General features: G+C 35.3%; 1 protein-coding gene across 40 annotated transcripts in view; it reads left to right on the forward strand.

The window, feature by feature from the left end:
• Positions 1-20,122, forward strand: part of LOC135076983 (modifier of mdg4-like) — a 351,682-nt gene that overhangs the window by 57,489 nt on the left and 274,071 nt on the right. Inside the window, exon 5 of one of the 40 annotated variants that reach the window (XM_063971525.1) lies at positions 10,984-12,315. The exons of 36 other annotated variants lie outside the window; for them this stretch is intronic. In XM_063971525.1, the coding sequence (XP_063827595.1) occupies positions 10,984-11,369 (386 nt within the window). In that variant the 3' untranslated portion in view covers positions 11,370-12,315. Of the gene's footprint in view, positions 1-6,592; positions 7,478-8,368; positions 8,614-8,947; positions 9,208-10,983; positions 12,316-20,122 lie in introns of those variants that run through there. 3 more of the 40 variants (XM_063971542.1, XM_063971552.1, XM_063971566.1) reach the window with 3 other exon arrangements.

Raw genomic sequence — 20,122 nt, forward strand, 5'->3', positions numbered from 1 at the left:
ACAGTTAGCCGTTACCTAGCTCATTGTTCCGCACACGACCGCTCTCATCTAGGTAATTGTGGCCCCCACTATTGTTAATTCCATTTCGAGACCCACTACTGAGTTTTTATGGCTCGCTGTCTAGATAATGTTTACTTTGTACGCGATGCAGCTTAGCGCGTCTATGTGCGTATGATCAGCAGACTACATTGGCTTAAACTTTAATGTGAGGCATTGGTGTCAAAAAACGCACAACACTAAAAATGGCTGGCAAGTGTGAGCAATTCTTTTGCTGTCAACGGGTGGTGGTGATCGTTTACCATCAAAAGACAAACATCATACTCATATACATCTCTCACATTTATAACCCATCATCAGTGATATAATTTCTAATACCCATACATTCATTAAATTGCTTACTGAAAATATCATCAAAACAAAACACAGAAGTAATTTTACCGAACGCTTCAATGTCTGTAAGTACCTTGCGCCATAAATAGAACAAGCTTCACAAACATGTATAAAGTTAGGTACAATAACTCAGATATCGATTACGCCCGTTACCAAAGCAATAAACAAGGAAGTTTCCTGTTATCCCAGCCACGAGATCGAAGTTACTATAGCAACGTAGTACTGTTTCCATAAGAGCGTAGTACTAGAAATCCGGCATGAATCGAGATAGCATAAAAATGAATTCGTTGATGGTAGCGCCCTCGGGCGGGGCTTCGGTGAAAGACGCTCGTCTTAAACGTGTGACGTCGTGAAGCAGATGCTTGAGTTTGATAAGTAGTCTAATAGATGGCGGTAGGTGTATCAGAATCGCGAAGTTTGGTATTTCAGGCGAACGGTTGCGTGGGTGGTGGTGATGAAATATGGTAAAATAGTGGAAAAGTTTTATCAGTAGTCTCTAGAATGTCTGTTAGTATGTAAATAAGAATAATAACCTGGATTGTTTAATCAGTCTATCAAATCTATCAAAATAAAACTTATTAACCTTCAGTCAGATAATTTCAGTCAGTCTGATAGACTGAAATTATTATTAAAATTTTTCGCATTATTGATTTATTTATTAGGTAAATATGCCTACAACTCCTATATCTACATCATTTCAGTAAGTATACTACGAAACTCAAGTTCCCGCTGAAACGCCGATAGATGGAGACACCAGTATCCGAATAGCTCATCCTTTGCAATAAAACTTTTTCAGTACAAATTATTTATGTTTTTGTTTTATTTATTATTTTATTTATTTAGTTTTTGGTTCATTATGCATGTCGTTGAATGTACTTTCAGGGGCGGAATTTGTGACGTCACGCCGTGGGAACCTCATGATAGTCCATGAGGGTAGGACGTTCATCCACGAGAGATCTATGGGTACCGTGATACCGAGGACTAGGTGGGTGTGCAACAAAAAAAGGTGGTTAAAGTGTAGAGCGTCCCTGACTACTGTTGATGGAATCATTGTCAAGAAATATGGAACGCATAATCATCATTGACAATATGGCTTGTAGGTAATTACGGAAATTTTCCATCTCCTGCCTGTATGTTAATTGATTTTTTCTTTAGGATTCCTTAGCTACTTGCTTTTCAAAACAAGATTTTTTCTGTTTCTTTGTTATATTCTGCAAAGAAAAATATAGAATATCGACTCACTTAGACACCGGCAAACAATTAGGAGAATTATTCATATATCTACTCAAAAATTATTTTCATACCTACATTCGTCATACCTCATACGTAGCTTATTGCTAAATGCCAAATTTTTATGTCTGTATGAAATCCACAGGAAAACTGATATCATTCATAAAGATAACATTCCATTATCAAGTATGAGTGTTAGAATCTAAAATCTACATTATTTTCCTGTAAAGTACAATTTACATTTATGTTGTTATTTCGATAAATTAAAACATATCATAAACACGCGATCAGCCGATAAAGTCGATCAAATCCGTAAGGTTTTCTACCTCAATGAAAAACAATTATGTAGTTAAAATAATACGTAGTCGCATTAATAGTGCATATTTTGTAGAGCTCTATGTAATGTAAACTGTTTTTATTTGTACATAACGTTGACGATATTGCAAAATCTATAATATCAGTTGTTGTGTAGGTTAATGAATATGTAATATGATGTATTAGGTTATGTAATTAGTCAATAAAGGCTTGAATACCTTAGTTTATACCTCAATGGTAGAGAGGTAACTTATGAATGTAGTGTGAAATGTTTCTAAGCTGTTCAGAAATAAGCTAAGTAGAAGATAATCGTCTAACAACAATAACAAATAAAATAGGGGCCTTACGCCTGTTTTCACCATCAATCCCTAATTTTAAGTGACCCCTATGGTAACACTTAACAGGTATTTTGTTTTCATACAGGTCACTTAAAAATTAGGGATTAATGGTGAAAACGGGAATTAGACTAACGGCCGAATACTGAAACGCCATTTAAATATTTGACGGCTTCTCAAATAGTTAAGCAGCTCCTAAACTTACATTTCGCATACTCAAAACAATATCTGAGTAGTTCTCAATTTTTAAGCACCTCTCAAATTAAGTTGCACTCAAACGCCACTCAAATGAATTTTCGCATACTGAAACGCCATTCAACGCTAAGCATTACTCAAACAACTGTCAAATCGTCGTAAGCAGCTGTTAAATTTGAGAGTGCTTGCGCGGTATCTTAAATCCTATTCTTATACCTAAATCGACCTAAATAGTGGTAAATAATGTGTGTCATCGTTATCATTTCTTTCGAGCCTCGAGGAAATACCTAGATCTAATCGCAGGAACGCAATAAGGCTGAACGCTATTGAAAAATATTATTATAATGACATGCAATTCCGAGCGAGGTTCCGCGTCTCTAAAGAAACGGTGTTGTTTCTGGATTCATAATTTGGAAGCTCTTTGAAACCCCTCACCAAACGCCATACAACCAGTGGACCAAATACTTATTATAACCCTACTGTTCTACGCAACGGGAAGTTATGAACGTGTACTAGATGATATCTTCCACATCGAACAGCCAACTGTGCATCGTACTAGTGCACAAAGTAACAACCAAAATAGCTGCTATGAAATCGCTAAACATGCCTATTTCTGAGGAATATGGGGACATCGCATAGCAGCATTTCCAAGAGTTGTTGATTTGTCAATTTGATACTCTGTCAACAATGATAAATGTCAATTGTGGTTACGTTTCGGTCCACGATCGCCACTTAATAGATTTCAACAATAAAAAGTATCACCTTTAAAATTATTTTTTTAATTAAATAAAAATGCAAGCATTAATTTTTTTATATGATAAAACGAAATTTATAAATAATAGAAACTAAAAATAAACTGTTCTATGTTAAGTTGATTGAGTATATTTCCATAAAAGACAATACATAACCAAACGATGCTGCGTGTAATGGATAAAAAACGTAAAGTTATCATTTGTGTAAATGAAAACATACTTTTTTTGGTAAATGTTGCCAGTAGGTAAACATTTGAGAGCTGCTTAGCTGATCACGGCTTCAAATCCTTTGAGTGGCGTTTGAGAATACCATTTAAAATTGAAGGATACTTAAATTTAGGAGCCCGTCAGCTGAGTGACAGATTTGAGTAGTGTTTCAGTATTCGGCCGTAAGATCTAAAAATTAAAATATAGTCGAATAGGTATATTTTTCGACGACGACCTCATAAAGGTAGCAGAAAGGCGCTGGATGCAAGCCGCTACCAATTGGCCTTTGTGGAAATCATTGGGGGAGGCCTATGTTCAGCAGTGGACGTTCTATGGCTGAAATGATGATAATGATGATGAGGTATATTATTTTCAATGGGATCACTGCCATATTGTTACGAATTAATTCGAAGCTTAGAACGCGATGATCAAATTAAGCATAAATTGAAGCCTGTTACTGGTCAAATATTTGTGAATTTATGTAATTAACATTTTGGAATGTTGTAATTAAAATATAATTAAAATGGAACAATATTAGACTTTTAAGTAAAAGCTCCATGTATAAAAAAAAATCTATGATTTATTTTAATAGTTTTTTTTAGGTCAATTAATGAAATATGGTGCTGTATAGCAGGTTGATATTTAATGTCGGTACATTATTAAAGTAGAAGAAATATCTAAGTAGAAAAGTGCCTTGCAAAATGAATATGTATTTACTTTATACGTTGTTAACTTTTGCGAATAAGACTCTATATAAGTCTACACACACATAGGTTATTTTCTCTTTTGTATTAAAGAAATTGATTATTTTTTAAGAAATTTAAATAGATAATTTTAAGTTTAACGGCCTTTGCTTATTAGTGAAATGTGTTGTGTACTTTAAATACTAAAAAACACATTCCTACATGGGTGCTGACTGCTGTCGTAAATGTAATTCAAAATACTTTTATATTATTAGGTAGGTATTCCAATAGCTTTAAACAAAATTGTAGATTAAGAAAAATGTATTATCTAAGACAAGTAATATTAATTTGAATTTGTGTATTGTAAAATAATTATCATTTAAGAAATTATGAAGTTATGTTTGTAACCAAAATAATTGGATAGGTATAAATGAAGAACAATATTTTTGTTAATTTAGTTAGTATTTTAATTGTGAATGTAATTGTTATAATGATTTTAAAAAAATGTATTAGGTAATAATAAGAGTGATACTGTTAAATTTACCATAGATTTAAAATAACAAAATGAAATAAATTTAATTTTTAAACTATCCATCTTTTATTTATTATTAGTTAAAAGATATCTTGCAAAACACTATAATTTTATAGGGTTGTGTAAATGAGATGAATGTTGTCTTCTTGCAGAGGCGTTCGTCAGATTCCTGAAATGCCAGGGCAGACCCTATTCGTTCTACGACCTAGAGATAGCCTTGCACCACTGCTCCAACGACTAGACCGAGTTGAAACCATTCTGGCTCTGGTTCAGATCCTTTTTAGCGGAAAATCTGAAGTGCACGGATTCCACCGCATATCTTTATTTATTTTCTTTATTAGGAAAACATATAGCTTATATTATCATAACACAGGTAGCATAAAAAAATAGTCTTACACAAGGGGTCCTAGGAGTTATATCTTGCTAGCCTAGCGCCTATTTCCTTCTTCTTTCTATCCGCGATCTTTTATCATTAAAGACACTTCTGCCTTGCAACAATAAATTAAGTCAAATATTTATGAGCTAGGTGAACCATGTAAGCCTTGGTACTCTTGCCGTATTAAGTGTAAGCTTAATGCTGGGTTGCACTATCTTACTTTACCTTTAACTAGCGTCAAAAATCTGTCAATACAAAAAGCACCGGTTATGGTAATAGTTACGGTTAAAGTTAGGTGGTGCAACTCAGCCTTAGACGCTACTAAAGTTACAGTTTATTCGGGCTGATTGAAGTTACTATCATCGGTTAAACAAAACGGTTATTTCAATACTGAATTGAAACGCTTTTAATTTTATGTGATTTTTTACGATTAAAACTTCTCTCTTAACTTCTGTTAGATCTAGTGCTGGAATGTGAAAATAATGGTTTTAATAATAATGTTTTTAATGGTTTTGTCGTGGTGTTGTAGATTATGTATTTAAATAGTAAGTTAAGTGAAAAAACCAAAGACAATATCAAATGCCTTGTATTCATAAATACAACAAAATCATATTATGGTTGTGATGTAATTTAATAAAGGTAGGTATTATAAACAGTATTTTTCCCACCATCAGTAACTTAATTGAAACGAAAATCATTTCGTCAAGTGAGAATAGTTATATTATAGTTAAGTTATTTAAAATTAATATGATTTTACTGTAAATGTTCCATAAATTTTTTCTTCCTTTAAAAAAGTTCGTTTATTATCTATATTATTATATTATTCGTTTATTATATTACTCTTGTCTTAAGTGATTTTAATTTAAATTAGGTTAATTATTGAAATGTTGAAGATGTGCTTTTTGAGACGTTAAGTTCATGTTGTTTACTGCCATATTATATTGAAAAACTTTTCGCTTGAAAATGAAGTCCAAAAATAAGGTTAGATTTCTTGTTTTTAAAATACTATTATAATCTTTGTTGAAAGCTTATAATGCTTACTTAAGCATGAACGCTATGATGATGTCGTGAAATATCAAACAACGAATATTTATTACATGATAATTTAAATACTAATTATGATGATATGATGTGGTATCAATGATTGTAATTTTAAAATTGAATATAATGGCTTTAAAGCTTCTCTTGACAATAATAAAAAATGTAGAGCTTTGTTAGCTTAGCGTTTTAACTTACTTATTAACGAGTTTAAAGTAATGCTTGTATTAGTGCTAGTCTAGTCAATTTCAATAAATGTGCTGTTTAAATCAAATATGTATTTTTAATATAATTTTTTATGGGTACAATATCAAAATTGTAAAATACCAGAACCCAAAAAATAAAACTCCTGTCATTTGGTCAAAACTTTAGGCTCAATTAGCTTACTTTTAAACCTCTAAATTCACGTTCTTTCTCATATTTAACTAACTTACGGATCAAATATTGGATTAGACGCTTTCATTTGTTTTAATAATTCTATTAATTGTCTATCAATCGAATATTGCTAACCGACGATTTTAAATCTTTATCTCCCATAGGGCCGATAATGATTCCGACTCGCAGTGGTAAGAAGCACCTTCTCATGCTGGACGGGTATACATACTCCCAGATCAATTACAGCGTCCGCTGGATCTGTTCCTCCACGGCCCAGGGGTGCCCTGCGAAGCTGAGGTACGAAGAGGGGTTCATTAAACGAGTCTGCACCGACCACAACCACCCGCCCCCGGTATACGTATACAAGGACGGCCAGTATATCAAAATACAAAAGAGAGTCAATACGGATACGTCTAGGGTATTTTAGGTATCTTTGGTGTGTGGGCTTAATGATGCCAATCGGGAGTAGCAATAAAATAATGCAAATGCTGAAATTATTCTAAAGGCTCGCGCTCACGGGTGACTTTTGTCGCCTTCTGTCGCTGACCTCCATAGATACATCTCCTTGGACTTGGTACGAGTGACGAAAGAAACAGTTACGGGGACAAAATTACTCGCGAGCCCTATGACATTGGTTAGTTAAAAAAATATTGACTGTGTTCTATTAAGGGTTTCCCACACTGCATGTGTTCTGCAATATTGAACAACATTCATACATGATGCAGGCTGCGTTCATTATGACCTGACCGCTACCCGCTGAACGCATTATTATTAAGACAAGCATATTAGTAAGACAAGCAAATTCGACTGTGTAGTTTGTTTCATGAGGTTGACATTCCATCGTTCATGCATCTGGGCATGTCACATACGACCTTACCTACTGTCAAAAATATTATCAACTCATTAATCCCTTACCCCTGGTTAGCTGCCCTGTCAGGACATTTCATCTAAATGTTATCTTACTTTAAGTAGATATGTGGTACTTAATGGTTTATGTTGTTATTTGAAAGCTTTAGATTTTATAAAGAAATATAAGTACATCAATTAGTTTCATCTTGTTTTATTTCTACACAATGGTCAACGACTAAATCTGAGACGAAGACGTATAGAGAGGAAAATGAGGAAATTCATACACTTGTATATCCTGAGACTTATAAATGGAGTCTTTTGCATTTGCAATTAAAGAGTTTTATAACCCTCCTTTTGCTTTGCCGTAGTCGAGTAAAAATTCAGTAAAAGTGTCGACACGTGAGAAGGCTTTATACATCTTACTTCTTTCTCATCCATCTACGTTCTTCCTTAGGACCAGTATTGATTCCAATTGGGCGCAGCAATAAGAATCTCCTGATGATGAACGGGTACACGTATTCCCAAATCAACCACAGTCCTCGGTGGCTGTGCTCCTCGTACCGCCGCTGTAAATGCCCCGCGAGACTGCGCTTCGATAACTATCAAATAGAGCTCTTTGACACCCACAACCACCCTCCTCCGAAATATGTGGTTGACAGTGGAAAATATGTCAAGATTTCCAACTGATGCGGGAGTATTCCCACCCCTCGTACTCACCGCTGCAACTTCTGTGTAGCCAGGATTTCTTGACCGTCAACAAAAACCCAACCAGTGAAGGTCAAGTTTGTCCCGGGGGAAAATTAAATTGTCATTAGACCCCCAACGAAATTAATCAGAATATAGGAGGTGTTCGAAGTTAAGGTTAGACTTTCCTCCAGTGAAAAAAGCTTAAGTGACCTTTAAGAAGAGATACACCACGGACAGTAAACATCAATTACGGAGACCTATCTTGTGAGCTCTTTGCAACTGATAATAAACAACAAGTACTTACAACTTACAACTTTTATAATTACACCTCTATTGCCCTTTTAGATTTCTCATCAGATACCTTTCATAAAAGTCTTCTCTCCAACAGCTTTTATTTTCCGCAGAACAACCGATTATGATCCCGACTCGGAGTGGTAAGAAACATCTCCTAATGCTGGATGGATACACGTACTCACAGATCAACTACTCCGCGCATTGGCTGTGCTCGTCCAAGGCGCAGCAATGCCCCGCCAAGCTGCGGTATTCGCATGGGATCTTGGAGCGAGTCAACCTAAACCACAACCATCCACCTCCGAAATACATCTGCAATAACGGAGTGTATTTTAAAATGTAGTATTTCTCACACTACAGAAAATTCAGAAAAGGTTTAATATTTTTTTGAATTTTCGATTATTCTTGGGTTAGTTGTCACTGTAGAAAAAGTAACATTCGTGACGTGATATGTAGTGATCGCTTTGCTATGTTTGTGAAATACATCTTACGAATAATTACTTTATCTAGAAGCCCAGATTTTAAAAAAATATTTAAAAGCTATGTGTCACATACGGTTATGGTGGTAGAGTCCATCAATAAATATTCTTCGTGGAACTTTTATGTATGTATTTCTCATTTTCTCAATTCACCGGAGTTAACAAACCGATTCTTGAAAAATAAGAGCCATTTCAATTTGATTTTGTGTTCAGGTACAGGCGAAGGGCCGATATTTATACCAACGAGGTCAGGAAAGAAGTTTCTCTTGATGCTCGACGGGTATACGTACTCGCAAATCAACTATTCCAATCACTGGGTGTGCTCGTCCAAGGCGCAGCAGGTGTGTCCAGCTCGCTTGCGCAGGTATGAGACTGGAGAGATCAAATTCACTAACACCGTGCACACGCACCCACGCCCCAAATACCTGTTCAAGGATGGAAAATACATTAAGCTGTAGATACGTGATTTAAAGACGACTTCTTATTACATCGTGACCCGCGAAGGGGTCCCGTACGTGTTGGCGAAGGTCGATTTAGCGAAGTACGTTTTTTTTTTATGCTAGACAAGGCAGGTATTTGACCACAATCGCACCTGGTGTTTTGGCGAATCGACCTTCGCCACTACGCACGGGACCCCGTGCGAAGAGCTGTACGTCTCTACAACCGACGTGAACGCCTCAACGTGACCACGACCGAAGCGATTAAGAAGAAGAAGAATTATCACATCAAAACTTGTAAATGTTTAAATGAAAAGCAGGTGTATGAATAATATAATGTATCCGAAGATTGATGAGAATTGTTAGTTAAAAATTATACATATACTAACGCCCGTATTCACAAACTGAGGTCTTACAGTGCGCGTGGACGCACAGGGTGACACATGAACCAATCACAGAGCTCTATTTAAAACTGTGCGTTCGATTTGCTGCTTCACTTAAGCAAGCATCGTTTGTGAATACGGGCGTAAAGCTTTTGCTCTAGGTTGTCTAGAAGATATCACTTTATTGTCTTGTGTGGAGTAGTGAAGAGTGTTCTATCTATGTACATAGTTTTTTGAACCTATTTCTATTTGAACAAGGTTTACAATACCGAGTGAGAATAATAGTGAATCGCCACCACAGATTGCACAATAGGTATTTTACTCTATAATATATGAGAAAAAGTCGATAAATGTATTATTATGATAGTTTAAGCAAATCAATAATCAAATCAATGATATTGCTAATCATTTAATCAAAATGTTAGTTTTAAGTAACAGAATAAATAATATCCAACAGAAAGTTTTCAGTTTCCTTAACTTGTTTTAAAAACACCATGAAATATAAACCGCCTTGTGGTTCCAAATTACAGAAAAAGATTTTACTCAAAGGCAACGGAAAAATGTTCAACTTGTTTATGAAATCAGCTATTTTTATTGATTATTGATTTTGATTTATGTAACTATTAATGAAATTCCAGTGGAATTGGAGTACTCCTATAGTGCTTACGGGACGACGATGGTCATTTACAAGGGGTTCCGTTTCTCCAAGAATTATCAAAATGGCAACAGGATTTCATGGAAGTGTAACAAGAGGGCGTGCAATATGCGAATCCACACCATTGGAAAAGATCACTTTTGGGTTAGAAACCAACATAATCACACATAGTACATTATGATGTGACTTTCCCTAAACTGGGTTTTTTAAGTAATTTAATTTTAGTGCATAATTTGTATTGGACAATTTACTTAGTCATTTCAAGTTTTATACCCGTGATAATTTAGTACATATTATTCATCTAGTCTATGTAGGATAAGTTATTTGTTGTCCTTATATTATATGTAATTATACTTATACTAAATATTTAAAAAAAACTGTAGGAATATGTATATTGGAGGTAAAACATAGTGTTGTAGATGAAACATAGGATTTTTTGTCTAAACATGTACGAGTATAAAGTATTACTTAAAGCTACAGCACCTTACGGAATGCCAAAACTACTCAGTTAATGTCAAGTATTTCTAGTCTCCAACTGGCCGCAATGGTTTTTGAAGCTCAAAAGCAGTTTTCTATCTAAACTTAATCTCCTAAAATAATATTCTTCTGTAAGATTTTACCATGTTACAACAAAATTCATACATGACTACTATATTTTGTGATTTTTTTAGCATTCCCTTGATTTGATTCCCCTGAGTTTATTTCCATTTGTGATTTATGGTAACGTAATATTTCATCTTTAAGAGCTATTACTAATCTAAAATGGCTTTCCAGATGTTCAGTTCATACCCACGGAGAAAGGAAAATACATATTGGTGCTAAATGGATACACATACTCTCAAGTGGGCGGGCGATTCTTCTACTGCTCGTCGAAGCATACCGGGTGTCGCGCGCGGGTCCGCATGATGTCGGGCAAGCTGGTGTCTTCAGGCGACGAGCACAACCACGCGCCTCCCTCCCACGCCCGCTACGGCAACGGGGCCTTTGTCCAGCTCAGGCCTCCCAGAGGGATGCCCCTCCCTCCCACCATCCTGCCTTCCCCAATCACCTCCCCCAGCGCCGCAACCCTTGCCCTCCAAGCCCTCAACTTGCCCCGACTCCTGCCCAAAACGGACCTTTGGCTGCGACCCCCCAACCCCGAAGTCAAGAAAGATCCGTAAATTATAGCAATATTATTGTGATGTATTTAATTGACAGCACTAGACGTTGCGACGAAAATGTGATAGGTTTTAATAATTTGCTTCGGAATTCACTCACACGTTATTTTCCTGAAAATCCCGGGCTTGGATAAAAAACAGCCTATGTTGAAATCAGATAATTCTAAATTATTTAAATAGATACTAATAGTATGACTAGGATATTTAGTCAGATTATACAGTTTACTCAATTTAGCTCCGATACACCGAGATTTTGTGCCTTTACACCAGATATACCCGTGTACTGTACATGTCGCTGCCGAATTGTACAATTCATTTTACTCGTATAAACATAATAATATAACAGGTGGCCATTTTAAAAAGTTTCTATTTTATAATTCGGTGGGCAAGGTTTAGACATAAATCACACTTTTGTAGGTTTACACTACAGAGATATTTCTAAAATAGATACTTTTTCCTTAATGCCAACGTATTACAAAACGGCTGCATTTCAAAAGGCTAGCCTTTATGTAACAGTGAATGCTACAATTAGGTTGGCGACAAGTATAATAAATGATTCTAATTACTATAGTTACTAGTACAATATATTTATGAATTTTGAAGGTTGTCAATTAAGTTTAAATCATGTTTTCGTTATTGAATTGAATTAGGTATATCGTTGATAGGAAATATATTTAGTGTTTAGTCTTTCTGATAGCTTGTTGATCTCTAAAATCTTTGTATATTTCGATGATGACTCCGCTAAGGTTTCTGAAGCTTCGCTTGTGGTGATATTTCTACGCGATACGTAATTTCGTGATATTTGTAATAGATATATGAGCCTTATTATATTTTTTAAAGTTAAGAATGTCCTACTTAATATTACTATGAAGTAATCTGGATTGTTTTTGTATATAAAATGTTATTTTTACTATAGATTGCTCCCTTATTATATGATTATGTGCTTATATTTAAAGTCGTTTTCTTTTAATTAAAAACAATTAAAAGCGGGAAGTTTAAACGAATGTGTCTTTAAACATAATGAGCCACCATTACGCTGACCTATATGATATGAAAATATGAAACGCATTGATATTTAAGGTAAGCTAATCTCGATAAAAGTGGTTTCGATATTTATGTCTTTATGCAAAAATGAAAACATGCCACCAGATAGAAAGTTCTAGTTATATGATTCCTATCCAAAAAGTAAGTACATATACGGTATTTCTGCATTTAAAAAAATATTTTGTGAATTTGGGAATGTGGTTTTGAAATTTCTTCTATTTGTTGTTCTATTGGCGTATTACTTTTTTTATTTGTAGGCCCTTGCACATTTTTCAAGACGACCAAAGGCTCGGTTGCGGTGGCGTACAAGGGGCACAACTACCACAAGAACTACGAAGGCAAGGACGGGATCATATCGTGGTTGTGTGCTAGGAGGCCGTGTAGGTGCAGGATCCGGACGCTGGGGACAGAAGTTTTGAGCATCTCTCGCCCTCATCAACATGAATGAAGCGTTCGTCATCATCTATTCTAATATTATAAAAAGGTAAAGTTTGTGTGTTTGTATATTTGTTAAATTGTAAGGGATAATCTCGGGATCTACTGAACCGATTTTAAAAATTCTTTCATCAATAGAAATCGACATTATTGCTGAGTGTCATAGGTTATATAAAAAACCGAAAAATTCCACGCGGTCGAAGCCGCGGGCGGAAAGCTAGTGTCAGATAATTTTGTTGATGAAGTAATTATTTATTTATTTATGAATAGAACGGTAGTACCAATTACACTATTTAAACAAGTATTAGGAGCTAGAATAAATTATATTTGTGTGCAGTTTTTGCCCTTAAACATAAATAATATCCGAAAATATCTATGTATATTTTCTATTGGTGTGAATGCCAATTAAACGAGTGTTTTGTAATTGAAATAAATCTTCAAAAGAGCTATTTTATCTGAATCATTATTTACATATCCACTATTTGATGAAACCCCCTATTGATACTGGTGTAATTCAGTGCTTCGTCCCACAACCCTTTCGTCGCAATGGGACAAATTACTTAATTTATAAAATACATTATATTTTATTTTTCATTCTGCGATTCATCCCATTGAGTTTTTTTCCTTATTATAAAACATTTATTCACAGTATTATCAACAAAAAAGGAGTTTTATTAAATTAATATAAATTTTAATAAAAGTGGTTATAATAATGCTAACAAAACATGCTACCAGACTGTACCAAAAAAATCGCGTTAAGTACAAAGTATTTTTTCGTTTTTATACAATTATTTAGGGAAATTATGTTTTAGGGTAGCTTATATTTTGTTGTTTATCGGCGTAATAGTTTTTGTTTTATTTTTATAGGCCCTTGCACATTTTTCGAGACGACCAAGGGCTCGGTCGCGGTGACGTACAACGGGCACAACTACCACAAGAACTACGAAGGCAAGGACGGCGCCATATCGTGGATATGTGTTAAGAGGTCGTGTAGGTGCAGGATCCGAACCCTGGGGACAGAAGTTTTGGGCATTATTCGCTCTCATGACCATGATTAAAGCGTTCGTCATCATCTATATCTATATAATATATAAAAGAAAGTCGTGTTAGTTACACCACTTATAACTCAAGAACGGCTGAACCGATTTAGCTGAAAATTGTCAGGGAGGTAGTTTAGAGCCAGGAGAAGGACATAGGATACTTTTTATCCCGTTCGAAATTAAAAAAAAGTCTGCTTATTTATTGCCATTAAGGCGGAACAAAGTTCGCCGGGTCAGCTAGTGTCAGATAATATTGTTGATAAAAAAAATGATGATTGACAGATTTCGCCCTAAAATTGAGTTTCTTTAAACATAAATTTCCGTAAATACCTCTGTATTCTATTAGTTGAAGTGCTAATTATTTATTTATTTAATTAAATGCATATATTTTGTAACTTCAATACATTTTCATTGGAAGTTGTCATATAAATACCCATTACAATATGGCAGAATATTCAGTGCTTCGTCCCACGTCCTTTTCGGCCCATTGGGACGAACCACTAAATTTATAAAATACTACGTTTCTTCATGCAAATATCAGCAAAATATTTTTTTAATTATTATCAATTTAATTTTTTATCACAAAGTAAAACCTTTTCTAATAAATATTGAAATATCAACACTATTGGTTTTTGTATCTAAACAGTATTTCGAGAGCTTCGTTCGTAGTTGCTTACTGACGTGTGCGTAAGGGATAGCAGTGACGAGATTTATGATCTCACAGTGTTATTACACCTGTAATATGGAATATAATTTTTATTTATATTTTTTTACTTTGTAGGCAGCGCAGAACCGGTCGTTATGGAAAGCCTTGGGGGAGGCCTTTGTCCAGCAGTGAACGTCATTTGGGTGAAACGAACGAACTTTGTAGACATGAAAATATCACAACCAGAACCTCCAACTTCACATAACCTAATTGATTTTGATATAATGAAGTCACAAAGAGGCAATTCTCTTCTTGTACGTGGCGGCTACAAATTTAACAAAGAGAGAAAAAATAAAGATAATTCAATCGTTTGGCGGTGTGTACATAGAAATATTTGTAAAGCAATTCTAATAACTACTAGTAATAATGCGATAAAAAGAGAAGACAAACACGATTGCCAGTATATTGCCAGCTAATATGACAAACTTTTTCAAAAATATAAAAATAGAATTGTGTCAAATGTAACGACTCCAATACCAAGCATCCCATTTCGCGACACTGTTGGGGATCTCAAGGACTCGGAATTACATTTGATAAACAAAATACTTGTTGATATTTGTTGATTTTCTTGATACAGATAAAGTTCACAAATCGTTATTTTGTGTTTTATTCATATCGAAACTAACATTGCATTGCTCACTGTACTTATAATAAATACAATGGGGCGATTCGCGCAAACAAAAGTATTTTTGTTATTCAGTGATTCGTCGACGAAAGGGTTGTGGGACGAAACACTGAATTACGAATACTCAGCTGTTGTAGAAGAGAGGAGAAGAAGATTTTTGAAAAGAAAGAAAGAAAATGTAAATTATGTAATATGTATTGTAGTCTTTCAAAACTGTTTTTTATGATGCTTATGTATCTTTTAGAGTCTCTCGATTACTATTTCGGGAAGAGCAAGTTCGGGAATACTATGTTGATAGTGGGGGAGAACCGGTACAAGCTGGCTTCGGTGAAGAAGAACAAGAAGCAGCGGCTACGCTGGCGCTGCATCAAGACCACCACCCACTGCAACGCTTTCGTCGTCACGGAGAACGAAAAGATTGTGGCCATGTCTGACGAACACAGCCACTGACGAAAATCATTGTTGATGATATATTTTAAGCCTGGGCGCAGACCGTTGATTTTAGTTCAGCGGTCGGCGGATAGTTTAGTCGGGCATTTGATCAGTATGGGCATGTATGGAAGTGCGCACATTACGCCGATTCGATTTGGTCGATTATTCATACAATTTAAAATCGGGCACAACTATCGGCCAACTTAAAATCGATGGTCTGCGCCTAGTCTAAGCCTTCCACCTGAGCATGCTTTGACGAATGAGGGACTCGGCCAAATGTGTCGCTCATTCGTTTGAGCATCATCATTAACATTTATCATTTGAGCCACAGGACGTCCACTCCTGAACATAGGCCTCCCCCAATGATTTCCACATCGCCCGCTTGGTAACGGCCTGCATCCAGCGCCTTCCTGCTATCTTTATGGGGTCATCGGTCCACCATGTGGGTGGACGCCCCATGCTGAGCCTGCTCAAATGGACACAAGGCTTAATAGTGTTACTTGGATACGTTATTTATGTCAGTTGTGGTGTTACTGTAGTTTTTGTTGTAAATAAAGTATTAAAAATACTTATAGCCCAAAACACATTCGCAAAATGGTCGTTATTTATGTATTACTTTGGACTTTTTTGTATTTTTACAAAGAGTTGTTGAATATTAAATATTTTTAATATAGATTCTCTTAATACTGTATGGTACAGGTTAGTTTTATGGCTATAGAAGGTACTGGATTTTATAATGTAAAAACTAAAACAGTGATTTTAGATAACTTTTGAAAATTCAAAACAAATATTTTGAAGTTTTGAGTTTTTGAAGGAAACATGTTCAGAAGTGATAGTTTAATTTGCCATCTTGTGAATTATCTGTGTTATTGTGTCCAACTTAATAAGATAATATCTTATTTAAATGTTCATTTACTTAATACACTTTATAAAGAAAAGCTGTTTCAGTATTGATATTTTTGTTAATATGTCCTACCTAAGAGATAGAAATAAGTCTAGATAAATATAATTAATCAGTTCTAGTTCTTTATGCCTCATGGATTACTTTATTTCAGCTGCAGAGATGGATTATTATTTTGATAAGAGCAAGTTTGGGAATCCTGTGTTGGTGATTGGCGCCCATAGGTTCAAGTTCATGAAGGCCAATGGCAAGACGAAGAGGTGGCTCTGTATCAAGACCATCCAGAAATGCTCCGCGTTCGTGGTCACGGAAGACGATCTCATAGTTCGAATGAGCATTTCACATACACACTGATATTGTATTTACAATTTTTTTTAATTTATCAATTTTAGTAACATAATTGTTAAAATAGAATAATTTTAATGCTAAGTGTTTGTGTTTTACTTAAAGTTTATCATCATCATTGTCACCGTCTAAAGAAATTATTGAATTTGTTCACTTTACTTAAGGTAAAAAAGCATTTACGTCGTGGTTTTTTTATTTTATCTACAATTTTTCCAAATATTATGTCTGGTTGTAGACACTGAGCTGAATTATCATTTCGAGAAAAGTGCATATGGGAATCCTGTGCTCGTGGCTGAACCCTATAGGTACAGATTCATGAGGATGAATAGCAACAAGAAGAGGTGGAGTTGCATCAAATGCTCTGCCTTTGCTGTCACCGTAGATGACGTCATCGTCAAAATGAGCGCTAACCATAATCATTAATAAAATAATTTGTAATGTTGTTGAAATAGATGATTTTCCAAAAGCTTTTTATTTATATCGCATGCTCCATCATTATAATATTTTATTTACTAAGACTAGTTACAAAATTTCGGTTAAGCATGTAGATTAAGTCCCTTTTACAAATCCTAACGTTTCTTTGTCCCCAGGTCTGAAGAGTGCGCTGAAGTTCGAGACGACGCGGTTCGGGAACCCAATCATCGCGTGGGGCAACTACCGGTTCATCAAGAAGCTGACCCGGCGCGTCAAGACCTGGTGGGAGTGCACCGCTCGCAAAAGCAGCGGCTGCAGGTGCATCGCCGTCACCGTCAACGACCGCCTGGTTAAGCTCAACGGGTGGCACAACCATTAAAGAACTACGACTTTACACTAAAGGGACTAAATTGTCATCTCTCGTCCCCAACCATTAGAGAACCACCTCTTTGTACTAACGGGACTATTTCCACCTCTGTTCCCACCGCTGTACAGCTCGCAAGAGCAGCGGCTGCAGGTGCATCGCCGTCACCGTCAACGACCGCCTGGTCAAGCTCAACGGGTGGCACAACCATTAAAGAACCACGACTTTATACTAAAGGGACTATTGCCACCTCTCGTCCTCAACCATTAGAGAACCACCTCTTTCTACTAACGGAACTTTTGCCACCTCTCGTTCCCACCGCTGCAAGTCAAGTCGGTGGATTTAATTTTTCTTCCAGAGTAACTGCGCCCACCTTCAATGTTTTTACTAATAAATTAAACACCAAATCAACCAAAATCTTCTCTAGGATCATAGAGTGGACCAAGTTAAAAGTGGGCCAATTCACTGGAAGAACCACAACGAATGAAGGTTAAGTTTGTCCACGTCTTTGTACTAGGGATTATTACACTTTTCCCCGTCTTGCTCCATCTATGGGGAATGTGTACTTTATATCCACAAACCCCTATTTAGTGATCTGATTTGAATAAATTCTGAGTGGGTTTGCGAAAGGAAAGTTCACAATTCGCTGTTGATGGGACGACTCAAAGGGGATAAGTGAATAACCCTATATTATCAGCACCTCAATTTTGCACATTAAAATACTTGACACGTTTTTATAGCTCTACCTTTCGTATTTTTAATTATGAATATTGCACTCTTAGAGTAGGCGCACACCGTTGATTTTTCATCGGCCGATAGTTTAGTCGGGCAGTTAATCAGTATGGGCATGTATGGGAGTGCGCACACTACGCCGATTCGATTTGGCCGATTCTTCATACAATTTGAAATCGGGCACAACTATCGGCCAACTAAAAATCAACGGTGTGCGCCTACTCTTATTAATACTTTTGTTTCGTGTGATCACTTTTGTGTATTTTTTTTTTTAGTCTTTATAATGAAACTTGAATTAGCTGGCCCTGACGTGTGTGATTGAAATTTGAAATTATGACATTTATGACACATTTTTATGCGCAAGCGCTGCATAGCGTACCTAAATGCCATTAATGATATTTTTCGAAGTGATAATGACGTGACGCGTGGCAAATCATAATGGAAACCAGTCCCACGCGATATACATATTTGCCTGCACTGTATCAGATTTAGTATACTGTGATTAGGTAAGGTTATAATAAATAAAGATGTCTGTATAATAAGACTAGAGTTAGTACAATATGTTTGTTGACTTAGTTTAACAATTTGATGTGTGTAAATAATCTAGAAGAAAATAAATTGCATAACTTTCAGTTCGGAAAGAGATTTTACCTAAAATTTGATTGCTAATTTACTCGTAATAGCTCATTAAAAAAGTTGAAATTTATATAATGTACAATATTTAGGTAGACCTACAGCTTGAATATTAAAGGTGTCAGTATGTTGAATAGTATTTTTATTTTATTGTTGAAAAATGAAAATTAAGAAAAAAATAATGTATTTTAATTAGGTGGAAAAATAGGATAAAGTTATATAGGCCTGTTTAAGAAGTTATTTGCTAAAATTATTTTCCATTAATATATTAAGATGTAATGTATTTTATGTAATGATATTATTAGAGTAAAGTGAAAAATAATGATTAATCAGTAGAGTTTATCATGAAGGATGTATAACGAAGTGAGCTTTCCTTGAGACTGCGTGGCTAGGTCATTAGAAAAAATGTTTCTATGTAATTTGCATTGACCATCAACCATCAGTGTCCTTACCATGAGTTTACGTTAGGTGTACTTGCTAGCGACTGCGTAAAAAAATGACATTACTTGTATGACATATTGTTCAGCGCCCCTAGCGGCTACTTTCAAGAAACAAAATCTTCATAGAGATTTTTGACATACTCGCTAGCGAGCACACTTATCGTAAACTCATGGTAGGTACACAGTTATGTTGAATTCAGTCGTATTTCGATTTCGTTATTTGAATTTGAATTCGAGTGTTTCTATAATACCTACGTCACTAATAATAATACCTGATGACGTAGTTTTAGGGACAGCTACATTTCATTGTACATCTTGTTCTATATTAAGGTAGTTCATAGTCCTAAAATTGTTTAATCTTATTATACGCCTGTAATAATTAGTTGTTAAAATTTCAATAAAACCTATTTGTTATAGTTCTAGTAAAATAATATTAACTATAATGGAATACCAACCAATCTCAGATCATAGAAGATCTGAGCAACCAATACATCTATTTCAATACCGATATCAAAAAATCCAAAATCTAAAATCTATACAGGGTGTAACATTACATTTCCATATTATTGAATGATAAGTAGATTAATGATAAGGAATAAAATCGAATACAATTTAGTGAATTTCCATAAAAATATTTGAATTACT

The sequence above is a fragment of the Ostrinia nubilalis genome, chromosome 12, assembly GCF_963855985.1.
Source record: "Ostrinia nubilalis chromosome 12, ilOstNubi1.1, whole genome shotgun sequence".
Lineage (NCBI taxonomy): Eukaryota > Metazoa > Arthropoda > Insecta > Lepidoptera > Crambidae > Ostrinia > Ostrinia nubilalis.